This window comes from Vipera ursinii (genome assembly GCF_947247035.1).
Source record: "Vipera ursinii genome assembly, chromosome: 1".
Taxonomy (NCBI): domain Eukaryota; kingdom Metazoa; phylum Chordata; class Lepidosauria; order Squamata; family Viperidae; genus Vipera; species Vipera ursinii.
The window spans coordinates 158,285,380-158,309,781 of NC_139512.1; the positions used below are offsets into that span (position 1 = coordinate 158,285,380).

Here is a 24,402-nt window from a genome sequence, read left to right on the forward strand (position 1 = left end):
TCATAAACCTCTTTCATGGGCAGCTTCAATAAATACAATTTATGCAGGACAGGATTGCAGAGACACAAATCGGAGGCAGAAAGACAGAGTTTGACATTTATCTTTACGAGAAAGAGATTATCATTACCAAATGCTGAAGTAACCTGGCAGCATTTCATTTTTCTGCTACAAGGAGGATTGTTTTGTAGATAAAGAATGGTCTTGTGCTGACTTTCTATCAAGAGGGATAGATGTGGCTTAAACTATAACAAGAATGCCTGAGCTCAGTTTATTGGAACCGGCTTTCTCTTCCCAAAACATTTCAGTTTTGGAACTGTTTTCTCATTTTCCTCTCCTGGTGCAAGTTTCGTTCTATCAGTGTTTAGTAGGAGAACACCCCACCAGGCTGTGTTGAGAATTAGTTACAAAATTAACAGAGGATGTTATTCAGCATCTCTCTTCTGTCCATTTTTCAAACCAGTATGTGTCATTCCTGTTTTCCAGAGCTTCAGAGGTAATCTGATCCTGCCTTACAATTCTCCAACTTCGCATCTAATTTATTAATTAGTGACATTGGCAAGAAAAGCACCCATGAGGAAGATGTACTACAAAGAATTTATGTAGCTGTTGTGGCCCAGAATGGAAGGGAAATATGAGCCCTTGTGACCTCAAGTTTGGAGAAGCCAAGTCCCTTTGAGCAGCCAGTTCTGACTATAGAATGCTCTGAGGTCATCTTTTAGTGATGTTGTTGTGTTCAAATATTTGACCTCGTTCTTCTACACAAATGCATTTTACTGCTGGAAAAAGCTCATATGTCAAAAGAGCATAACTATAAATCAGAAACTTCAATGACCCATCACGTCTGTAAGTGAAACACACACTATTTCATTCCAAAAATATATTTACTGAGTAAAGAGCGAGTTGTCCTGATGACCAAATAAAGTGCATACTGTATAACATTGTTGTTTTCTGATTTCAGGCATCCATAAGAGTGGTGGATAAGAACAAACTAGGAAAATCCAAGTTTGTTCCTTGTAATATATTTTGCCTTGGTTCAAGTAAAAAGGACAAATTGCCTAGAGGATTGTCATCAATACTGAGTGTATCTAATTATTGGTTTTGATAAGGTTATCAAACATTGAGTGAAGCAGATTTTGAAAGAAAAGGGGAATGATTTATATATATATATATATAATTTTATTTGTATACCGCCCTTCTCCCAAAGGACTCAGGGCGGTGAACAGGGCAAACATATAAAAGTACAAAAATACAAAAATTAAGAAAGAATTAAACGAGATGCCCAAGTTACAACAATAGGTTAAAATACATTTAAAACAACAATAAAATCCAAACCCATCCCCCATCAGGCCAGGCCGGCTTGTTCGAACAAATAAGTCTTCAGATCACGTTGGAAGGAGTGAAGGTCGGGCGCCATCCGGAGCTCAACCGGCAAATGATTCCATAAATCCGGGGTGCCCACAGAGAAGGACCTCCCCCTGGGGGCCACCAGACGACATTCTCTGACCGGTGGCACCCTGAGGAGGCCCTCTCTGTGGGAACACATAGGGCGGAGGGAAGTTGATGCCGGCAGATATATATCAGCAGATAGCAGCAATACATGTAAATTTAAATGTAACCAGAAAAATTGAATACCGTATGTGCAGATATTACCTTTGTGTACCAACATGGAATCCAATAACCGAATTCCTTTTCTTTTGTTTTAAATTCAAGTCAGAATCCCTTTCTTTTTTGCCAGCAGGCAGCTTCTGAACATCATAGTTTATTACACTGCTATTACTTTTGTGGATTCTACGGCACAACAGGAGATTATGGATTGTTTACGTATCATCTATTTTAAGAAGCAAAAACACCCCTTACTTAGGGGATTTTTAGGGGGAGGGCACAAAACTTTTGTCCAGTTCTTTATTTTTGTTCTTCACTTTCTAGAATGCTTTCCTACAAGGTCACATCCTTCTTGACTTTATGTAAGTTGTTTATTCTTTGGTAATTTATTCTGGTCATAAAATGAAAAGGTAGTCATTCACAACCACGTACAGTAGCTAGATTATAGCAATAGTACCCAGGTTCAAATTATAAATAGGATACTGTGACTATTGGGGTGTAAAGTTATAGAGTTTCTGTACGTTGTGCCAGCAAATCAGCTATTAAACAAGCTATGTCTGCTTCTAGAGTTCCCTTTGCTCGGTTACAGTATTTTATTTTAAGGATGTATGCTAGTGCCCTCACCACAAGCTTAGCGAAACAGAATATTCAAAGAGGAGATAAGAAAAAAGGCAATCCAGGAAAACAAAAATTAAGCTATATTTTTCTGCACTGTGTTATAGTTACATTAGATGAATATTAAAACTCCTATGAAAATAGGAGCACAAACAAGCTTAACAGTATTTCTGTATTTTGATAGTTTATAGAGCAACAACCTGCATCTGAAAGTATTGTGGATATCTATTTTGATCAACTGGGATTCAAGCTGAGATCCTCTTAGGATATAAAGAGCCTTGGTGGAGCAGTGGGCTAATGCCTCCTTAAGTAACACCAGTTGCCTGCAATTAGTGCAGGTTTGAGTCCCACCAGGCTCAAGGTTGACTCAGCCTTCCATCCTTCCGAGGTAGGTAAAATGAGGACCCAGATTGTTGGGGGCAATTAAGCTGACTTTGTAATAATGCCGCTTGGGGGTGTGTGTGAACGCCCTAATAAGCAGGCATATACATAGAATGAAGGCTACTGCTAAGCTTGTAAGCCGCCCTGAGTCTTCGGAGAAGGGCGGGATATAAATGGAATTTAAAAAATAAATAAAATAAATTGATATTTCTTGTGATGAAGAGATACAATACAGAGTGAGGAAGGTGCAGGAAAGCCAAGTCCCCCCAAACTCATTGACTCCCTCTGATTTATTCCCTGGTTATACAGTCCATGGATTTGAGTCTGGGGTCTATCAGTGTTTTGTTGTTGTTTTGGCACTGGTTGCTTTGCTTCATTTAATCTGACTTCATTCCACACACTATATTGATTTTGGCTTAATGTTTTGGGTGAACCCAGGGCTTTTCTCCTCATAGAACGCTCAGAACGGAGTTCCGGCACCTTGTTTGGATGGAACCTTGTAGGGTATGTATGACATGTATGAGTTCCGGCACCTTTTTCTTTTACAAAAAAAAGCACTGGGTGAACCTAACCATTATGATCTATAAACCAAAGTTTATGGCTTAGTGTGTTTTGTAAATCCATCTGATTATCATCTGTTAAACAAATCATAGGTTATCACAGTGTTTAAACCCAGCCAGATTATTTACTGTCTTTCTAGTTGTCCTCAATTTCCATCCTCTTGCTTGAAATTCTACCAGTTTACTATTTATATTCTTGTTCTAGACTCGTGTAGTTCACCTTAAACAAACTATATTGACCTTTATATCTAATCAATGCACTTTAGATTCCATATGTCTTGTTTGAGAATGGCCAGATTCATGCATAAGGTGGCTTTTTGATGTCTAGCTTACAGAATATTCAACTCAAGTTTTTTTTAGCTTGAGAAAATTTCTTTGTTTTTCTAGCTGCCTCCTAGAGTTAGATGAAGACTAATATGAGTGAGATCAACTTCTGGTTTTGTGCGTGTATTTTGTGTGTTTGTTTCTAATGTGCAGCATTAGAGAAATGGTTTTCAATGCATTCTTTCCATTTACAGAATGGATTTCACATGTGCACAATGGATTAAAAACTTCTCAGTGGCTTAAATCAAACAAGAGGGGGATTAATTTGTTAAATAAATATGGAACAAAATCCTGGTTTATTACCTAGTAAAGCTATGGGACACTTTAGAGTTAAAGGCAGAAAAGGTACTTTTAGAGAATGCAAAGGACATTCACATAGCAACTGCCAGCAGTTCCTTAAAATAGCTAAATCTTTTCCTCAAATTGCATGGCTGCGCTTTGAAGCTGCAGTGTAATCCAAGGAAAATATACAGTACGTCTGGTTTAAGGAGCAATAGACAGGTGCTACGTGACTACTTGTAGATCACAATTTTTTAGTTCTTAATCTGGAAACCTGCATGGTCCTATTAGTAAACATAATTACCAAATGCATAAAGCAGGCTTAAATACCTTCCATATACAATAGGTAAAGGTAAAGGTTCCCCCGCACATGTGTGCTAGTCGTTTCCGACTCTAGGGGCCGGTGCTCATCTCTGTTTCAAAGCCGAAGAGCCAGCGCTTGTCCGAGGAAATCTACGTGGTTATGTGGCCGGCATGACTAGACACCAAAGGTGCACGGAACGCTGTTACCTTCCCACCATAGTGGTCCCTATTTTTCTACTTGCATTTTTACGTGCTTTTGAACTGCTAGGTTGGCAGAAGCTGAGACGAGTAACAGGCATTCATGTACAATGCTGTTTACTAAACACACATCTTTGAAAAAACTGCTTTAGATGTATGCTATAGTAGACTAGCATTGGTAGAGAAAAAATGGAGGACATTGGAAATATATTCATATGGTAAGGTGTGTATGCATCTATGAAGTTTAGAATTGTGCAGGCAATGGTTCCCCCCATATCACTCTATGGAAGTGAAAGCTGGACTTTGAAGAAGCAAGGTAAAAAGAACTTTGATGTTGGAGAAGAATGCTGAGAATACCATAATCAGCCAAGAAAATGAATGGATCATCAAACAAATCAACCCAGAGTTCTCATTTGAGGCACAAATGACCAGGCTCAAATGTTCCTATTTAGATACAGTGTGCAAAGATCTACAGTAGCTCTCTAGAGAAGTCTATAATGTTGGGGGAGGTGGAGGGAAAGGGAACAAAAAGATGACCATTTTCTCAGATTTATAACTGTTGCAACTTCTCCATGGCACGTGATGAAAATCTGGATGCTTGGCAACTGGTTCGTATTTATGACGGTTGCAGTGTCCCGGAATCGTGTGATCACTTTTTGTGACCTTCTGGCAAGCAAAGTCAAAGGGGAAGCCAGATTCACTTAACAGCCAGGTTACTAACAACTGCAGTGATTCACTTAACAACTGTGGCAAGAAAATAAAATGGGGCAAAATTCACTTAACAACTGTCTCACTTAGCAACAGAATTTTTGGGCTCTGTTGTGGTCGTAGGTCGAGGACTACCTTATTAGGTACATATATTTAAAAAAGGGATAACAAAATCTTAGACACAGACAGACACTCAAATACTCATGCATTCCCAGACTTATCAATAGAAATGCTGAATAATGTCCCCCCCATTGGTCTTTTTCTCTCTGTACAGAAAATATTAACAAGTAATATATCTATCATATATAATACTATCATATATACCGTACAGATAATATTTGTTTATATATGGCATGTGTTTGTATGTATGCATGTTTGTCTCTCTTATTTTTAGTGTTACAATGCAGTTATTATGCACACTGTAGTGATTTGAAAAAACTTAGTTTTATACCAAGTCATATATTCCTTGAGCAGGTGCCTGTGTAAAAATACACACGGAAATGTATACAAGAGAGTGTATAGGACACGGCTTTTCAACCAGTGGTACGGGTACCACCTGTGGTACATTGGCACCTGGCAGGTGGTATGTGACCATCCTAGAAAAGTGGTAGCAGGAGAGGGGAATGAGCTGAACTGGTGGCAGCACCATGAGAGATGGCTGGAGCTGCAGGGCTGTCAGGGCTCAGCGGAAGCGCCAGGATCAGCGCTTATTCGGGGCTGTCAGGGTTCAGTGGAAGCGCCAGGATCAGCGCCAGGCTTCAGCTGGAGCTCGGCACTGATCCTGGCGCTTCTGCTGAGCCCAGAAGAAGCGCCGATCAGCTGGAATGTTGCAGCATCTCCAGGGTCTTGTGATTTACATTCAGATGCTTGGCAACTGATTCATTTTTTCAGTGCCATTGTAACTTTCAAACAGTCACTGAGCAAACTGTTGTAAGTCAAGGACTACCTGTACTTCATCACTTTTTTCCTGTGGGGTTTTTTTTTTGGTCATCAAGTTTTTGACAGCTTGCTAGGCGACCGGTGGTACTCGGATGTTGCCATATCCTAAAAGTGGTACAATGGGTGAAAAGGTTGAAAAGCCCTGGTATAGGAGACTCTTTCTAACAAACTATAGAGGTACTGTAAATAGTTTTTTTCTGGAAGTTTTCACCTTTTAAAGTACATTGAAAAATACAAAAAAATGAAGACTTCACAAAAGATAAAACAAAAGATCATCCCTAAAACATAAATTCATTTTCAAAGCAAGAAATGAATGTGACCTGAATGAGGCATTAGCAATCAGGTAAAAAAACAAATAGAAGATTTGATAAGAATACTAAGCTTGGACTAGCCAAGTCTTGTTTAAGTTAGGAAAATGGATAGGATCATTTGCACTTTGGTACCATCGTATATGTCAGAGGTGTCAAACTCAATTTCACTGAGGACCACATCAGCATTGCGGTTGCCCTCAGGGGGCCGGGTGGGTATGGCCAGGGTGGGTGTGGCCTACTGGGTGGGCGTGGCTAGAGTACATATGGCCTACTGGGTGGGCGTGGCCAGCTCTATATCGTTCGCATCAAGGGTGCCTATGGGGGCCTGGGCAGGAGTGGGACAGATCTGAGGGTCTCTGGCAGAAGGAGGGTCTCTGGGCCAGGGCCAAGGCAGCGGGGGCCGTTCCCTCACTGTTTCCAGGATGGCTTCGCGGGCCACATGAAACCACTTCGCGGGCCGGATCCGGCCCCCGGGCCTTGTGTTTGACATGTCTGATATATGTCAACCTTCACTCAGGTCATTATTGCATACTGATAATAAAAAACAATATAAGCAATAAAAGGTGTGTAACAAACCTTAAATATCCTAAGGTCAATATATTCTAATTTGCAGTTAAATGATTAAAACAATTGAGGATATTTTACACCCATTCTAATTAAAATCTCAGTTGAATTTTAATTAACACAACGGAGTCCATAAGTAGCTGTTTTAGCTTACTGTATTATAGATACTAGAAAAGCTGTAATAGAGCAGAAAACTTGTCATTGCTTAAAGCCATACAGTATATAGCAAAGTTCATGCCTTACTTTTTTTTTTCCTGTCTAAGCAGGAAGGACTGAGATCCAGTGGTTTCTAAGTGGAGGTGGTAGCTGATTGTGTGTTTTCTTATTATAAGGGACCTGTTTGGTCTTAGGCCCGTGGTGGTGAACCTATGGCATGTGTGCCACAGGTGGCACGCAGAGCCCTCTCTCTTGGCACACACGTCATCGCCCCAATCCTAGGCCTTCAGCTGGGTTTTATAAAACCTTTTCGCTTTAGGCCACTGTGTGCAAAAAAAAACGGCAATGTCCATTTTGCTCTATGAGTTCATGGTGAGGTAATCCTAACCCAAAATTGAATTTTCTTCCAATGGGATTTTCCCATGCATTTTACCAGGAAACATATATAAGGCAGCCTAGAAAGGTAAGTGCCCACCTAACCATACCAAAACACTCTGTTGGCGATATCCATTTTCCTGTATGAGTACATGGTGACCTAACCCTAACCCTAAGTGGAATTTTCCTCTAATGGGATTTTCCCATGTATTTTACCAGGAAACATAGATAGGGCAGCCTAGAAAGGTAAGTGTCCTCCTAACCATACCCAAGCACTCCGACTTTGTTGCCGATGTCCATTTTCCTGTATGAGTTCATGGTGACCTAACCCTAACCCTAAGTGGAATTTTCGTCCAGTGGGCCATGCCCACTTGGCACCCAACGATACATAAGTGGGTTTTAGGTCGCAGTTTGGGCACTCGGTCTCTGAACGGTTTGCCATGATTGCCTTAGGCTCTTTGCATTTTATACACACACACACAGAGTTTTAGAACTACATAAGAGGAGATTCCATTTCTGGAGAGTCCTGGTACTGAGATCCAGCTGCTCAGTTATACTTTGTGTCTCATGGGGGATGTACAAGTATGTGTGAATAAGTGAAGCTTTTAATTCAGAATAAAAATTCTAAACCTGGATTTGTTTATGCACATTCCAAGGGCCTGAATAAAGTAAGAGCAAGTTATATAGACCTTCTTGATGACTCTCTGTGACATTCTTACTAGATTGTATCAGCATGTGAATATATAGATAGGTTTCTTCATGCAGTTTGGGCATCTTGTCTCCTATTCAGTTATTTTAGTCAAATCATGGTCAACCTTCTCCTCCTCCTCTTTCTTCTCTTCAAGTTACTGTTGACACCTGTGACTGCCTGGGTAAATCCCTGCAGTTTTCTTGGCAAGGTTTTTTTTAGAAATGATTTGTTGTTGCTTCCTTCTCAGGTTTGAGGGTGACTGACTCAAGGTTACCACCTGGCCTTGTGCCTAAAGCGGGACTCCTAGTCTCTCAGTTTCCAGTATAGTGCTTTAACCACTACACCAAACTAACTCTCTGGTATCCTTGTAAAGGCACATAAATAAAAGAAGGCATAAATATTAAGGCTTGAACCCTTAACTTCACTCTGTCACACATGAGACTGGAGGCTGTTTTTCCCCACTGCTGGTGACACCAGGTAAGACACAAAAAGCTGACTGATAAAACCACAAACCACTGCTTGGAAGTTACTCTGCAACCAATTGTGTGAGAGCAGCAACAACCAGGCCTTGTTTCTGGGTGGAAATAAAGATCAGCGGTAAAGTTTATATCAAATAAAACTTTCATTCCCCCATCATGCTCAGGAGGGACCTTTAGCACATCAAAGCATGTGTTCTACCACCAGCACTTTCCTTAAAACAGGGGTCTTCAAACTTGGCCCTTTTATGACTTGTGGACTTCAACTCCCAGAATTCCTCAGCCAGCAAAGCTGGCTGAGGAATTCTGGGAGTTGGAGTCCACAAGTCATAAAAGGGCCAAGTTTGAAGACCCCTGCCTTAAAATAAAGGCAGTAACTAAGGAGTGTCAGATTTTTTTTATTTTTTTAAAAAAGAACATTCTAGCGGGAAATGATATCCTCTCCTTGCTGAGCTTTTTTTTTTTTTTACTATTAGTTGTGTGACTGCTGGCTTGTGTCCTTGGACCATCCCAGCCGTTAGAGAAGAAAGAGGCCAGAAGGGTGTAAACTAAGTCAAGACACCCATCTCCCATTACCTTTTCTGTAGAGAAGGCAATATCGGCGCTGCATTATCGGCGCTGACTTCAATGGGATCGCGGCATCAGGGTTATGTTTAGCCAATCGTGGTCAAGGGAAGACGGCGCTGCTTCTCCAGGAGCCGATCTTTGCACAGGGGCCCATAAAGCGGCGGGAAAAGGAAAGCCAGAAGGGAAGGGGCAGTGGGAGGGGGGTGGTGGCCGAGATTGATGGGCTCGGAGGCTCTGCCTACCGCACTGCCACGGGACCCGGGGAGGCCGCAGCAAGAGCCCGCAGCCAGCCTGCTAGCAGAATCTACCTACCCATCCTCTTTTAGGGCAGGCAGGCAGGCAGGCAAGGCAAGGGTGTCGCGGGGAGAGAAGGAGGCAGGCAGAAAGAAGGAGGAGGGGAAGAAGAGACCCGCCACTCATTGCAGCAGCGCAGCGGCATCGGTAGCCGTCCGGGGGGAATCTGGGCAAATATGGTGGCCGTTCACACTTCTCATTCTACCTCCTCCACCGAGTGGATCGCTTGCTTGGATAAAAGGTACCGGCACCTCTGCGGATGCAGCTGGGTTGTGTGGGTGGGTGGGTGGGTGGGAAGCTGGAGGGAGGGGCTGGCAGTACAGCAGCATGTGCTCGCATCCTCCCCCCCCCTCCCCACATACACACATCACCCATCGAAAGAAATTGCCTCTACAATTATTTCATCTTATCGCACGGCGCTCACGAACTGGGAATTCGAATCGTCTTGCAATGGAAGCTGTGGCGGGGTGTGTGTGTGTGTGTGTGTGTGTGTATGTGTGTGTGAGAGAGAAAGAGATAGGGTGGAGCGCTTGGCGCGTGAGAAGACGGCGGCGAGGACAAGGGCTTTTTCTTTCGGTGTCCAGAGGAGAGTTGCTTTTACTGCCCTCTTGAGTATAATAAAAAAAAAAATCCCACGGACGTCTGGTGCCTATAAAACAATGCACCTTTAAAGAGAGTCGAAGGAGCCGTTCCTGCTTTTGCACAGGCCCGCCCTTCCCTGCTGCAGGTATTCCTCCAGGGCTGCGCGGGGAGGCCTCATGCACCCATGGTAGAAGAAACGGGCGGGTCATTAAGATCTCCCCAAGGCCGAACATCTCCCCCCAAAGGCTACAGCAATAGGTAGACTTGCCCTCTGGAAATTAATGAGAGGAAGGTGAGGCCGGGCATTGAGATCAGGAAAGTTAAATAAATACTAGGCTAAGAAACTGGAACATCTCTTATGCTATTTCCTCAATGACTTGAAGCACCTTATAGCCTCATCCGGAGGCTGATATGAAGCCATAAAGTCAGCTTGGATGTCATGTTTGTTGGGTGGTGTTGGCATGCCTGCCTTATTATATTAAAAGGTAAAGGTTCCCCCGCACATGTGTGCTAGTCGTTTCGGACTCTAGGGGCTGGTGCTCATCTCCGTTTCAAAGCCGAAGACGTCCGAGGACGTCTCCGTGGTCATGTGGCCGGCATGACTAGACGCCAAAGGTGCACGGAACGCTGTTACCTTCCCACCGTAGTGGTCCCTATTTTTCTACTTGCATTTTTACATGCTTTCGAACTGCTAGGTTGGCAGAAGCTGGGACGAGTAACAGGCGCTCACTCTGCTACACGGCACTCGGGATTCGACCCGCCAAACTGCCGACCTTCTGATCGACAAGCTCAGCGTCCTAACCCGCTGAGCCACCGCGTCCCTTATTATATTATTAGGGAGTAAATGTTACAAACCCGGGCAACGTTTTCAGATTTATATTTAAAGGGCAGGAAAAAGTTGTTGAACATAGCAAGCGTCAGTAACTAGGCAGACTATATACACCTGCCTAGTTGGGCACTAATTTAATCAGCAGTAGATCTCCAGGATCTCAGGTACAAAACACTCTTCCCCCATTACAGTTGGGGCTCTGGAGAAGCTTTGTTTCTTGGAAAGTCTTAAATGGAAACAAACACTAACAGTTCATTTGGTTTGGAAATGCCCAGGAGGAGTGGATGACCTGCGGCCTGTGAAATATGGTTGAACTATGAATCTCAGAATTGGTGAATTGGAATCTAACCATATAAGGAAGACTACAGGCTTCTCACTGTACAATAGAAGGATGTGTGCCATGTGTGAATAACCTGTCTTCCAGTTCCTGTTTTGGTTCCAAATCTTATATTTGGTGTCTTACCCTTATTCATGTACATAGATGTGACAGTATAAAGAAGACTTCCCAAACTGAGTGGCTTCCATTGAATTTTACTTCTGCTAATTCCCAGTTGACATGGGAATTAGGATGTGTTATGGTACATATGGAAGGCATCAATTTGGAGAAGACTAGTATAAGCTAATATTTATTTAGGAAATTGATAACTATACATAAACTGCAGTGGTACCTTGGTACTCAACTGCTTTGAAACTCATCGAACTTAGTATGTTGTTAATTGCGAAGTCGTGTCCGACCCATCGCGACCCTATGGACAATGTTCCTCCAGGCTTTCCTGTCCTCTACCATCTTCTGGAGTCCATTTAAGCTCACGCCTACTGCTTCAGTGACTCCATCCAGCCACCTCATTCTCTGTCGTCCCCTTCTTCTATTGCCCTCAACCTTTCCCAGCATTAGGCTCTTCTCCAGTGAGTCCTTCCTTCTCATTAGGTGGACAAAGTATTTGAGTTTTAGCTTCAGGATCTGGCCTTCTAAAGAGCAGTCAGGGTTGATCTCCTCTAGGACTGACCGGTTTGATCGCCTTGCAGTCCAAGGGACTCGCAGGAGTCTTCTCCAGCACCAGAGTTCAAAGGCTTCAATTCTTTGGCGCTCAGCCTTTCTTATGGTCCAACTTTCACTGCCATGCATTGCAACTGGGAAGACCATAGCCTTGACTATATGCACTTTTGTTGACAGGGTGATGTCTCTGCTTTTTAGTGTGCTGTCTAGATTTGCCATGGCTTTCCTCCCGAGGAGCAAGCGTCTTTTAATTTCTTGACTTAGTACTCAATGCATTTTGAGGCGGAAATTTGTCCCGGTATTCCTCGTTTGTCAGAAAATGTCAAGTTATGACTCACTACATTATTCCTTATGGGAAAAACGTATTTGGTAATCATTGTTTTTGGTACTCATCACACCTTCCAAAACTAATTAACGATGAATATCAAGGTACCACTGTAATATGGCAAAATAATCCCTATACTTTCCCCTAGCCTAAAGGCTGTTTAACGATATCTTTACAACCATTCATCATAATTGTAGTTGCCTTTGGATGCTGACAGTAAAATTCATGAAGCAGTTTATAAACCTACTAATGAACAATCTCCAAGTATGGATATTAGTCATTTTCGTTCACCAGCTGTTAGTCATTTTTGTTCCTGAATATTGAAAAGTAAAAAGAGTAGTAAAAAAGACTTTTTTTTTTAAAAAAAAGAACAATTATTTCTAAAGTTGCATATGAGACAAGGGACAGCTATGGATTCAGTCGGTCAGCAGCAATCATCACTTGTTAGGCTTGTTACATCTATACTGTCATTGCTTTTTGTGGTTAATGTCAGCAAAACCCTCTTAACCTTTTCCCCTAACTTTGAATGTTGATAGTAGCAGTCATACGTAGAAATCCCAATGGCAAGAGAGGAGAGTTTCTGGGCTTGCCAGCTTGTGTAAAACTAATCTATCCCTGCGATTGCTACAATCCTTGCCAACCACCAAAACTATTTACCAGTACTTGGAGACTGATGTGTTCAATACGAGTACAGTAAAACAATAGTAATTGCTATGTGGCTTATGTTTATAGGATATACAGGAGAAACTAGGTACTACAGATTGCTACTAAAAATGTGAGGCACATTCATATGGTTGTTCAATATAAAAAGCCAGAGCACCACTTGATAAAAAGACTAGATATTGTTCCTTTCACACGGGAAAGCCACCACATAGGATCTGTTTCACACACCTGTTCAGGCTGGAGCTGTGCACTTGCACCCTGCGAACATGCATCAGAATAAAGTAGAAACGAGGAGGTCGAGTTTTGCAATGATAAGAGTGGGATAGATTGTAGGTGTCAGGTAAGAGTTTGGGGGAAAAAACTTGCTATTACAGTAAGGCAGAAGGATCAATGGAGAATTCTCAGTGACTTTCTGGTATGGTATCTCTTCTCGTCCTCACTCAGGACTGTTTTAGATGGGAAGCATTTATCTTTATATCTAAAGGACACCTTAGTATGGCCTTGCTGAAAGCTCTTTTTGGGATTACCTTTCCTAAGGAGCCCAATCAATACTAAATCAAGTGCTAGGTGAGATCTTGGACTTCAGCATGCTTTACAAAGTGATTTTCTTGTTATTGACCTGGTTTGCTTTCTTATTTAAGCTGGTTTCAATGTTTAGCTTTGTATTAATTTTTTTAAAAAATCCTCATTGTGAGATTGTGATATTGTAATTATTGCTTCCCTGGAAGTCTTTTAGATTGAGATGTAGTATTTAAATAAACTGTTCGCACATTACTCATTGAGAAGTAAATGGGTGAATGCACAAATGGTAACTTGGGGACTTTATAACTGAGCAACAATGTATATGATTATACCCTTGGTTGATCAATTCCCCTTCCCATTGGGGTAAATTAGCAATAGCATGAATTAATCTGGATCTAATTCCTAAAATGATAAATAAATGCGCATAATCCAAAGTGATGCCGGTGATGTCTCAACTCTCATTGGTTAGGTCCATGTAGCAGTTAACATTCAGTTGAGAGGGCAACAAAGCTATTTTCAGTTTGATTTCTTTAAAGTAAGATTTAAACCTCATGCATTGGCCTGCTGGGAAAAAGACCCAGAGGATGTATATATGTCACAAGAGTGCTGCTGTATCTAGTTGAGAAAGGGTGGCTTAATGAAATGGGATAGGATAAACAGTAATCTGGGGGGAAAAATCCTCAACAAATTTTGCTGGTATGGTTTTGCATAATTGCTTTTGTGTCTTATTTTACTCTTTCTATTGAAATCCCCATCATTTCAAACATCATTGCCCAGCTTCTGCTGCCCTTCATTTTTAAAGATTTAAAAATAATACTAATCCTCTTTCTCATTATTTAAACTTCATTTTGAAACTGTATGAATCTTATGCCATTATAATATCAAGAAATTAATATAATGTGACTAACTGAAGTAATTATCACCATGGCCCATCTAGCATTAGGATACCTGAAAGCCCTCCCCCTCACCATTTAATTAATTTCTAATGTTGAAGTTTAGCTATCCTTTTATATTCAGTTTTTATATTTTTAATATTTTACCTGTACACTGCCCAGAGTTCCTCTGTGAAGGAGATGGGTAGTTTCTAAATCTGATAAATAATTAAATACCAGATGGCAATTTTATTTTCTGTTTGTTCCCATGGAATGCATCTCCCACTAAGCTTGCAGCTACGTATAGGAGATGATAAAAAATAAAGAGAGGGGTGAAAACATTAGCATTTCTTTCTAGCTTGTTGGGCCATTTTCAGAGTGGCCCGATTGCTTCATTTGTCATTAAAGGGGTTGTCACATATGTCAATAATTATGTCCAAGTACTGCACCAAATTGAGAGCCCGAGGATTAGAATTTTATGCATGAAGTGTACATTATTTTTTACATAAGACAGAGCCCATGGTGTCCTACTTGACAGTTGTCCTTGGCTGCAGGAGTTGAGCACAGAACAAAACATGTCATGTCACAGTCCTGGTGTGTCAGGAATGGTATGATCTTTGATGAGATCTTGATGAATTATTTACAAAGGAAGGGTTGTTTTGAAGTCATAGTTCTTTTACACTTTTTTCTGCTGTTCTTTTACAGCTTGATCTACATTAATTATATGACTATTTTGGCATATTTTTAAATGTGAATATATGAATTAATAATAAAAAAGCTATTATGAAAGCAAAATGCTTATATGATATAGTCATTCAAGGAAACTTGGTAATGGTTTTCTATAGGAATTTTGATAAATACAACTATCTCTTAGATTATGCTATACTGGATTGTAAAAAGAACATAGGAACAGTGCTGCTTTATCAGGTTAAAACCAATCTTAGTCCACCATTTTGTTGCTCATAGTGTTGGAAGAGATGCCTCTCAAATGCTTACAACATTTGCTTCACTAAAACTGCCCCTGATTTGGAGATATCAATAACAATAACAATGAGTTGGAAGGGACATTTGAGGTCTTCTAGTCCAGCCCTCCTCAGCCAGGAAACCCTATACCATTTCAGACAAATGTTTGCCCAGTCCCTTCTTAAAAACTTCCAGTGTTGGAGCATTCGCAACTTCTGGAGGCAGGTTGTTCCACTGATTAATTGTTCTAACTGTCAGGAAATTTCTCCTTGGTTCTAGGGCTTTTCTCTTTGATTAGTTTGCATCCATTGCTTCTTGTCCTGCCTTCAGGTGCTTTGGAGAATAGCTTGACTCCCTCTTCTTTGTGGCAGCCCCTGAGATATTGGAAGACTGCTAACATGTCACCCCTCACCCTTCTCTTCATTAGACTAGACATACCCAATTCCAGCAACCGTTCTTTATATGTTTTAGCCTCCAGTCCCCCAATCATCTTTGTTGCTGTTCTCTGTACTCTTTCCAGAGTCTGAACATCTTTTTTACATCGTGGTGACCAAAACTGGATGCAGTATTCCAAGTGTGGCCTTACCAAAGCTTTATAAAGTGGTATTAACACTTCATGTGATCTTGTTTCTATCTCTTTGTTAATGCAGCCTAGCACACTGCTGGCTCATATTTAAGTGAATTGCTCAATAGTAGTAACCATTTTCTAGCTGATTTTCTGCTTCAAGTGCATTTAAAGCAGTCCTTTCCTTTCCTTTCCCTTTCCTTTGTATTTCTCATCTCCTTTCATTTTTTTCTGCTGGAATTTGTGTTCTTTTTTGTTTTCCTATTAAGACAGGAGTCCCAATTCTGAACCTTCTAAACTTTTTTACAGCTTCCCAGATGTTACTAAAGATGTGTTTTCTTACACTGTAGAATACATTCCAACATTTAATTAGATTTATGAATCAATTTGGCTCTCTTGATTTTCCTTTAAAGGACTTTTCACCTTTTTTTTCATTTCACTATTTCCTCTTAATTTGTAATAGATTATTTCCACCTGTTACAATTAAATATAGAGTTGTGTCTCCTCTGACTAGATACAGGACCGATTGTGGTAAGAGGCACTTGTTTACAATATTTAGAAATTTAGTTTGTTGTAGCCTGAGCATGAATGTACTCAGTTTATATGAGGGCAATTAATTCATTACCACTTCTCCTTAGCATGCTTCCTTGATTTCTTTCACCATCTCAAGGTCATCTTCAGGTTTTTCTTCAGCGAGAGAAAGCATATACCTAAATCTGATTTACATTTCTAATAAGAAATAATCATACCCCAATGTATTTCTTTTCATAGGTTACTATTACATCCATTGTATTCATGTTTCATTTGCAATCAAGCTCATAATTTCTTCCATCTTTGTTCAGGAGCTTCTAATACTGGGGTAGCTGTATCTATACTGTATACCAGAGGTGTCAAACTACCAGCCTGCGGGCCGGACGCATCATCGGGAAGCCATGCCCACCCCATTGTCAGCAATGGCGAAAAAGCTCCAATATGTTGCGCGATGTCACGTGACGTCGTGATTTGACATGTCTGCTGTATACCATAACATGAACCATTTTTTTTCCTGTTTCACTTCCTGATTATGTCTACGCAATGCTGCATTTCCAAAGTTGGCCTTATCCCATATAATTATTTTGGGAACATCAGCTCTCTTCAGAATGGGATGCTGTCCAGCACCTGTTGGCTTTCCCCCAGGAATTAATACAAAGGCTTCTTGGGTACCTTTTTGATATTATATGCCAGCAGTCAGGTTCCTTTTAATATTCTGAATATAGTCCAGACACCATTATCTGATTGCCTAAAACTGGGCATATATAAGATATAACGGAATATCTTCATGTTAGTAGCTATTATACAACACAGAACTGGATATGTTTAAACATCTTAAGTCTATTGATTTCAGTGGGTTTATGTATAGCTAATTTTGATCTGAATGCTAGTATTTAGTATCTGCTAGATCAGGGGCCCCCAACCTCCAGACCGCGGGCCAGTACTGTTAGGAACCGGGCCGCACAGCTGGCATATAATATCAAAGTAAGTGGTGGGCAAATGAGTGAAACTGAAGCACCCCACCCCACCCCACCCCACGTTGTGGAAAAATTGTCTTCTGCAAAAAGGTCCACAGTGACAAAAAGGTTGGGACCGCTATGCTAGATAACAAGAGTATCTGATTTTCAGTGAACTCAAAAATTTAGCTAACTTCATGTTGTTCCTATATGCAAGAGGACGTATTGTATCCTGCTTTCCCTCAATTAAAGTATATTACTCCTAAAATAATTTTGGGATTTATAGGTGCCAGGTGGACCCTTACAGCCCAGCAAAACTGAGAGGAAAATCTTCTTTTATCTTATGCTGGAAAGATAACCTGTCTTTTGTTCTGGCAATGGGCAGCTAAGTTTCCCTCAGTAGTTATGAGCAGCTTGGTGCTAAAAAGGGAAGCCTGAGATCACTTGTGTGGAACAAAGAAGAAAGTTCTTTGCTTGCTTTATGCTGAATTGCTGAGGACTTTGAGGCTAGGTACCAACATTGTGTTTGGGATTGAGCAACAATCCTCATTATCCTTTTTTATTTCCAAGAGCAAGGGGAGAACTAAGACTACTCTTGGCAATGAGCTGCTTTCCATGAAAATGTGGATAACAGGATAAAAGTATATTTTCTCTCAAGCAAGCTTTCCAGCCTGAAACCTCTAATCATAATGAAATGTACAGTTATTATTGTTTTAATAAATACAATGATTTTATAAGGTACTTAATGATTCATTGCTGGATACATACATACCGGTAATCTGATTTGAGATATGTTACAAATGGGCTTATCTTTTTAGTTATGTGGAGTCCCTTTATTTGATCTAAATACTGAATTTGACACCCCCCACCCCGTCTTACCTTTGCAATATGGTTTTATTGTTTACATCTTTTCAACATTATAGATTTTTCCTCATTACAACTATATTATTGCAGCCTATTTGAATCATAATCTGCATTTATGTTCTAGCCTGTGAAACTTAAATTATCTGTTTTCATTTCCTGAATTCAAGCATGTCTTCCCTTTTTTTGTTCTCATTTGGGCAAGATTTCCATTGTATGAAAGAAGACACATCTTCCTAATACCTGTCTTGACTCCGGCTTCCTTGCGTGTGTTTTTGTATTAGGGGACTGACAGAACTATTGAATGATATATGCATGAATATTGATAAAGTAAAAGTCACATGTCTATGCTCATGTTGTCCATGCTCATGATGCAAGAAACAATTGGTTTTTTATTGTATGCTGTGAGAGTGCACAAGGATAAGGATTACCGGTATGTTCTGTTGAGTTCAGTTTATTGCGGTCATAGATCAGTACAAGCAGAGTGGTTGGTGAATGAATGAATAAATAAATGAATATATGTATGTACATTTATATATACATTCAGCATATATTATAATCTAAACATTAAAATTAAATTGAATATGACATCTAAAATTACAACAAAATGATATCTAAAATTTAAATGAATTTTAGTTACATAGAATGCATTGAGGGTTAATATGCAAAATATGTGCTGGCAAAATCTGGTGGAACCTGCATTTCTGGTCTTTGACAAACTAATTAAGTGTATAATTCATTAGCCGTCAAGCATTATAGCTTCTAGCTGTTCCTTTTACATTTAATTCAAGAGTTGCAATTCAAAAACAATTAAGCAAAAAGAGCTTCATCGAATAATATCAGGCCTACATCCAGAGATGACACAGCCAAATTCAGCTGAGTTCAACCCTTAAATTGCTTATGCCTAACTAAAAGAATTTTGCAAAACTAAAGCTATCACCTACTAACCTATAAGATATATCCTGAGAGGTTCTTGGATGTAGGTACTCTAAATCAGTGTTTTTCAACCTTTTTTGGGCAAAGGCACACTTGTTTCATGAAAAAAATCACGAGGCACTCCACCATTAGAAAATGTTAAAAAATTTAACTCTGTGCCTATATTGAGTATATATAAACTAATTCTCTTGAATAGGAATCAAATAAACACAAAGAAAGTATTTTATAATTACTTTTAAATTTTTCCCACGGCACACCAGGCAACATCTCGCGGCACACTAGTGTGCCGCGGAACAGTGGTTGAAAAACACTGCTCTAAATCTCTTCTCCCCTTCTCTATCCAGCCGTGGTTGTGCAGTCTCTTCCTCTGGGCTTGTCTAAACTCTCTTTACTGCTCCTCTAGGACTACCTATATGGACCTTAGGATACATTCCCTAGTAAGGGCCCAGCCTGTGTTAAAGAACAGGAACTTGTGATTTTCAGGGTTTATAGATTAATACTGTGGCTTACAGGCTACTCATGGTAGTTATGTGCAGGACTGCCCTTTTTGTGCTGTGGAATAAGCCTCCCCTCACTATGATTGAAACCCAAATATTTTAGTTTTTTTTTTTAAAAAAAAACAACAACCCAACCCAACCCTTTTCTAATGTAAAGAGCTGATACTACAGTACAGGTAGTCCTTGACTTACAACAATTCATTTAGTGACCATTCAAGGTTTACACTGAAAAATATGACTTAACAACCGTTTTTCACATTTACAACTATTGCAGCATCCCCCTTGGTCACATGATTAAAATTCAGGTGCTTGTCAACTGATTGTCGACTGATTCATATTAATAATGGTTACAATGTTCCGGGGTCATTTGACCACCTTTTGTGACCTTCTAACGAGCAAAGTCAATGGGGAAGCCAGATTCACTTAACAGCTGTGGCAAGAAAGGACGTAAAATGGGGAGAAATTCACTTAATAGATGTCTCGCTTAGCAACAGAAATATGAGCTCAATTGTGGTGCAAGTCTAGGGCTATCTATACAGGGGCTACTTATTACAGTGCTCTGTAATGTTTTGTGGGTACATACTAGCTTCATTCTTAGCTCATACTCCAGAAGTACAGTTAATGTTAAAAAGGTTAATGTTATTTAAAAATTATCCTTAATAAATAATTTTTGTTTTTAGGATCTTGAAAGCTCCCCTACCTTGTCATTTTACTATACCATAACAACAATCTAAAGGCAGTTTCAAGATAAAAGTGACATTCTAAAACATTTATAAACATTATAAAATCAGTGCATATAATGAATGAAATCAAGTCCTTGTTATAGAATAAGCAACATAAATCAGTAGCATTAATAAGGTCAGAATCTCTACTGATTAAAAACAAAAGCAAATTTAGTGGCAAGGGAAGACATTAAAGGATTGTCTGTTGGACACTTCAAGAATAACTTCCAGAACTCTACAATAGGAAAGGCCCTATTTTGGGTTGTTTTAGGCTTAATCTTTGCAAATGGAAACATCTAGAAATGATTGTAATGGTAAAGCCCAATCAGGAGGGAGCCAATGGCCTTTAAGATACGAGGGGCACAGCTTAATGATAAACTCCATATGAAAAGTCTTGGGTTTAATCCCAGCTTCTACATTTAGAACCTAAAAAAGTTTTTTAGGGTGTTTTTTTTTTAATTCTCTAGAGCAGGTATGTCAAACAGCCGGCCCCGTGGGCTGGATGCGTCACACCAAAACCGCGCCCACCCCATTGGCAGTAATGGGGAAAAAGTGACGTTGCGAGTTTGACATGCCTGCTCTACAGGATTGGTTATCGTTATGGACAACAATCATTCGGATGAGCCAGTGGTTTATGAGCAGCATCCTGAATGGGTGAGTTTCTAGTTACTAGCAGTGGAGTTTTAATGCAATGAAGACATCTTTTCTTATTCCCTGTTGGCAGAATCAAAGTAACATAAACAAATCCGCAGTTACATACCATTTTGCTGTATTTATAGAAGAGATTTCTACATCACAAAAAAATTGCTATGAGGCAGTCTTTAGGGTTCCCTATTGTGCATTGTTTAGAAAGGGATGTTGCAGAAAAAGAGAAACCGTTATGCATTTTAGTATAAGGAAATAATTCCCTGAAAAACTATTCTTTTCAAGCTTATCGTCTAATATAGTTTGGGGACATCTAAGTCCTTGATATTCATTCCATTGAGCTAAGAACATGAGGAGAAATAGATCTTACTGAAAAAAAGATATCTTTCATAAGGTCCCTTCCAACATTTAATAATAATGATAATGACGATGATGATGTTGGACTTCGGGAGACCTAAGTTCATATTCCTACTCTCTCATGCAGCTCACTGGTTCCTTTTGGACCAATTGCTATCTCAACCTCAATACAGGTGGTCCTTGACTTATGACCATAGTTGGGCCAAAATTTATGTTGCTAAGTGAGGTATTTCTTTAGTGAGCTTTGCCCCATTTTACGACATTTCTTGCCACAGTTGTTAAGTGAATCATTGCAAGTGCTCACTTAGTAACATGGTTGTTAAGTGAATTTGTCTTCCCCATGGACTTTGCTTGTCAGAGGATCGCAAAAGCTCTTCACATGACCCTGGGATACTGCAGTCGTCATAAATATGAGCCAGTTGCCAAGCTTTTGAATTTTGATCATGTGACCGCAGGGATGCTGCAGTGCTCGTGTGAAAATTGGTCATAACAGTTACTTTCATCAGTGCCGTTGTAACTTTGAATAGTCACTAAATAAACTGTTGTAAGTCGAGGACTACTTGTACTGCACGCTCAAGACGTTTGCAGGGCACTTTGAAAATGTGGGCCATGTGTTTTTCATATACAGTGTTTGAATTGGGTGGAATTAACGTGGCCCAACCTGTTCTCCTTTTGCAGACACTGTTGCAACTTCTGTTTGTAGAAACCTGTTGATATCAATACTTTAGCTAAAACTGGGGTGCAGAGACATATTTGTAGATTTCTTTATGGCTTACTCTACTGCTTTTTGCACATTTCATTTGAAAAGGAAAGGAATTTCGCTTCTGCGATCCTTGCGGTGGGAACATTCCGGAGGTTGGATCAAATGATACAAATTCCTGCATAATTACTGCAAAGGTGGGGGGAGTATACTCATCTGCCAAATAATACTCTTTGTGAATAACTTTTTAAAAAAGTTCCCATGCAGCTGGCACTGATGACTAGCACTCACAATTTACGAATACCAAGAACTTCTCAGAACTTCTGGTATGGAACCTCAAACTGATGATAGAAATAGGGTGGAGGGTTTTTTTTCCAAACATCAAAGTTTTGACATAGAAAAGATGATCAGGTGATATCGAAATGTTATATTAGAATAAACTTCAAGGGAGGGATAGAATTTTAAGGCCAGAAGCTCTCCTTATCTTTCTGATCACGGATAGGTTTGACTTACAAGTAGGCCTTAACTTATCACCCCAAGAATAAGATTTTCTATTGCTAAGCAAGGCCGTTGTTAAGTAAGTTGTGCTGATTTTATGATATTTTTGCCATGGTTGTTAAATGAATTACTGCAGATGTTAAGGTAATGCTATGGTTGTTAAGTGAATCTGGCTTTCTCCATTCACTTTGCTTGTCGGAAACTGTCTGGGAAGGTCACAAATGGCAGTCACATGACTCTGGGACGCTGCATGGTAAATACATGATGGTTGCCATGCAACAAAATTTTGATCATGTGGCCATGAGGATGCTGCAATGATGGTCTTAAGCACTAGGAACAGTTGTAAGGCACTTTTTTCAGTGCCATTGTAACTTTGAACAGTCGCTAAACAAATAGTTATCAGTTCAGGACTATTTGCACGGTCTTTTCTCCTCTGATTCTGTTAGTTCTTTCTGTATAGATAGTTATCTTATAAATGAATTTTAGATGCTGAAAAAAATAGCTAGATTGATTTATGACAAGATTATCCACAATAAAAAAATGCTTTTATAAGGATCCTTTGTGTGTGGTTTGCCAATTCCACAGCAGCAGATAGGAAAGCGCTCCAGAGGGTAATTACCATCACCCAGAGGATTACTGGCTGCCCTCTCCTCCCCCCTGTGGACGAACTGTACAGTTCCCGCGGTTTTAGGAAAGCTCAAAAGATTCTCAAAGACTCATCTCATCCTGGACATTCTTTTTTTGAACTATTATCAACTGGCAGACAGTACAGGATAATAAAAACAAAGACAAATAGGCTGAAAAATCGTTTTTATCCCAGAGCTGTAACCATATTAAATACCACTGTATAGTGCAACATTGGAGTGCAACATTAGGGGCAGCGCAATGGTGAATAGAATGTGAAGGATGCGTGTATATAATATATGTTTATACTTGTGGCTTTTACTTGTGTGTAGTGTGCACTATGGACAGCACTTAATTTTGTTGTGAGATACACAGTGACAATAAAGATATTCTATTCTATTCTATTCTATTCTATTCTATTCTATTCTATTCTATTCTATTCTATTCTATTCTATTCTATTCTATTCTATTCTATTCTATTCTATTCTATTCTATTCTATTCTATTCTATTCTGACATATATGCCATCATTTGGGTTCTGCAGGGCTTTTAAACCAGTCTGGGAGGCTTCACCATCACCACCATCATCAGAGATTGGGAATAAGAGACGGATGGATAAAAAGTTTGATTTAGAAATAAATCTAAATATAAATAAATAAACCAGAATCTTCTCCAAATTAGGCAGAACTTGAAATTCTAGTTTTTACTTGACCTAAAGCAGGGGTTCCCAACCGGGGGTGCGAGACGATATTCCAGGGGGTGCAAAAACTTGGGTTTTCAAAATTATAGTGTATGTGCATAATTAGTTGCCAGTATTTTGAACTTTTGTAAAGGGTGCAAGAATATATCAGAAGCGTTCTAGGGATGTGGGGTATAGAAAAGGTTGGGAGCCGCTGACCTAAAGGAAAATACATTTGGTTTTCTGAACCCCAAATTTTTTTAAAAATTGAGGGTTTTGATTAATTTCTTACATTATTTTAATGAAGATTAGGGGAAAAAATGGCAACGGTTACTGGCAAAACAAGTAAAAATTAATCAGAGTGGTATATATAGTATTTAGGGAACATTTTATTGGAATCAAGTTCAGGAACAGATAGATACTTGTGAGCAAATGAAGTGTAGCAACAGAAACAGTTTTCTCTTTTTTTCTTTGCGTTTCTTCGAATATGCTGGCTTGCTTTCATACTTTCACTGACAATTGGCTTTTCTTCGATCTGATATTCCGTTCTGCTTTTTTACTACAATGTGTGTGTGTGTGTATTCTTGACAAACGGCATTACATTTAGGAGACGATCAGACTATTTTAGGGTGAATCTGTCTGATCAGCAGGCCTTCTTATTTTCCTATCTCTCTTTCCCAGATGTATGGAATGTAGTTTTCTCCTAGGTTGTTCTCATGTTGTAGAATTCACTTCC

At 39.9% G+C, this 24,402-nt stretch overlaps 1 protein-coding gene across 3 annotated transcripts in view; it reads left to right on the plus strand.

The window, feature by feature from the left end:
• Positions 1-9,515: 9,515 nt before the first annotated feature.
• Positions 9,516-24,402, plus strand: part of RAPGEF4 (Rap guanine nucleotide exchange factor 4) — a 179,818-nt gene continuing 164,931 nt past the window's right edge. For all 3 annotated transcript variants that reach the window (XM_083348080.1, XM_083348078.1, XM_083348079.1), the window contains exon 1: positions 9,516-9,584. In XM_083348080.1, the coding sequence (XP_083204206.1) occupies positions 9,520-9,584 (65 nt within the window). In that variant the 5' untranslated portion in view covers positions 9,516-9,519. The remainder of the gene's footprint in view (positions 9,585-24,402) is intronic.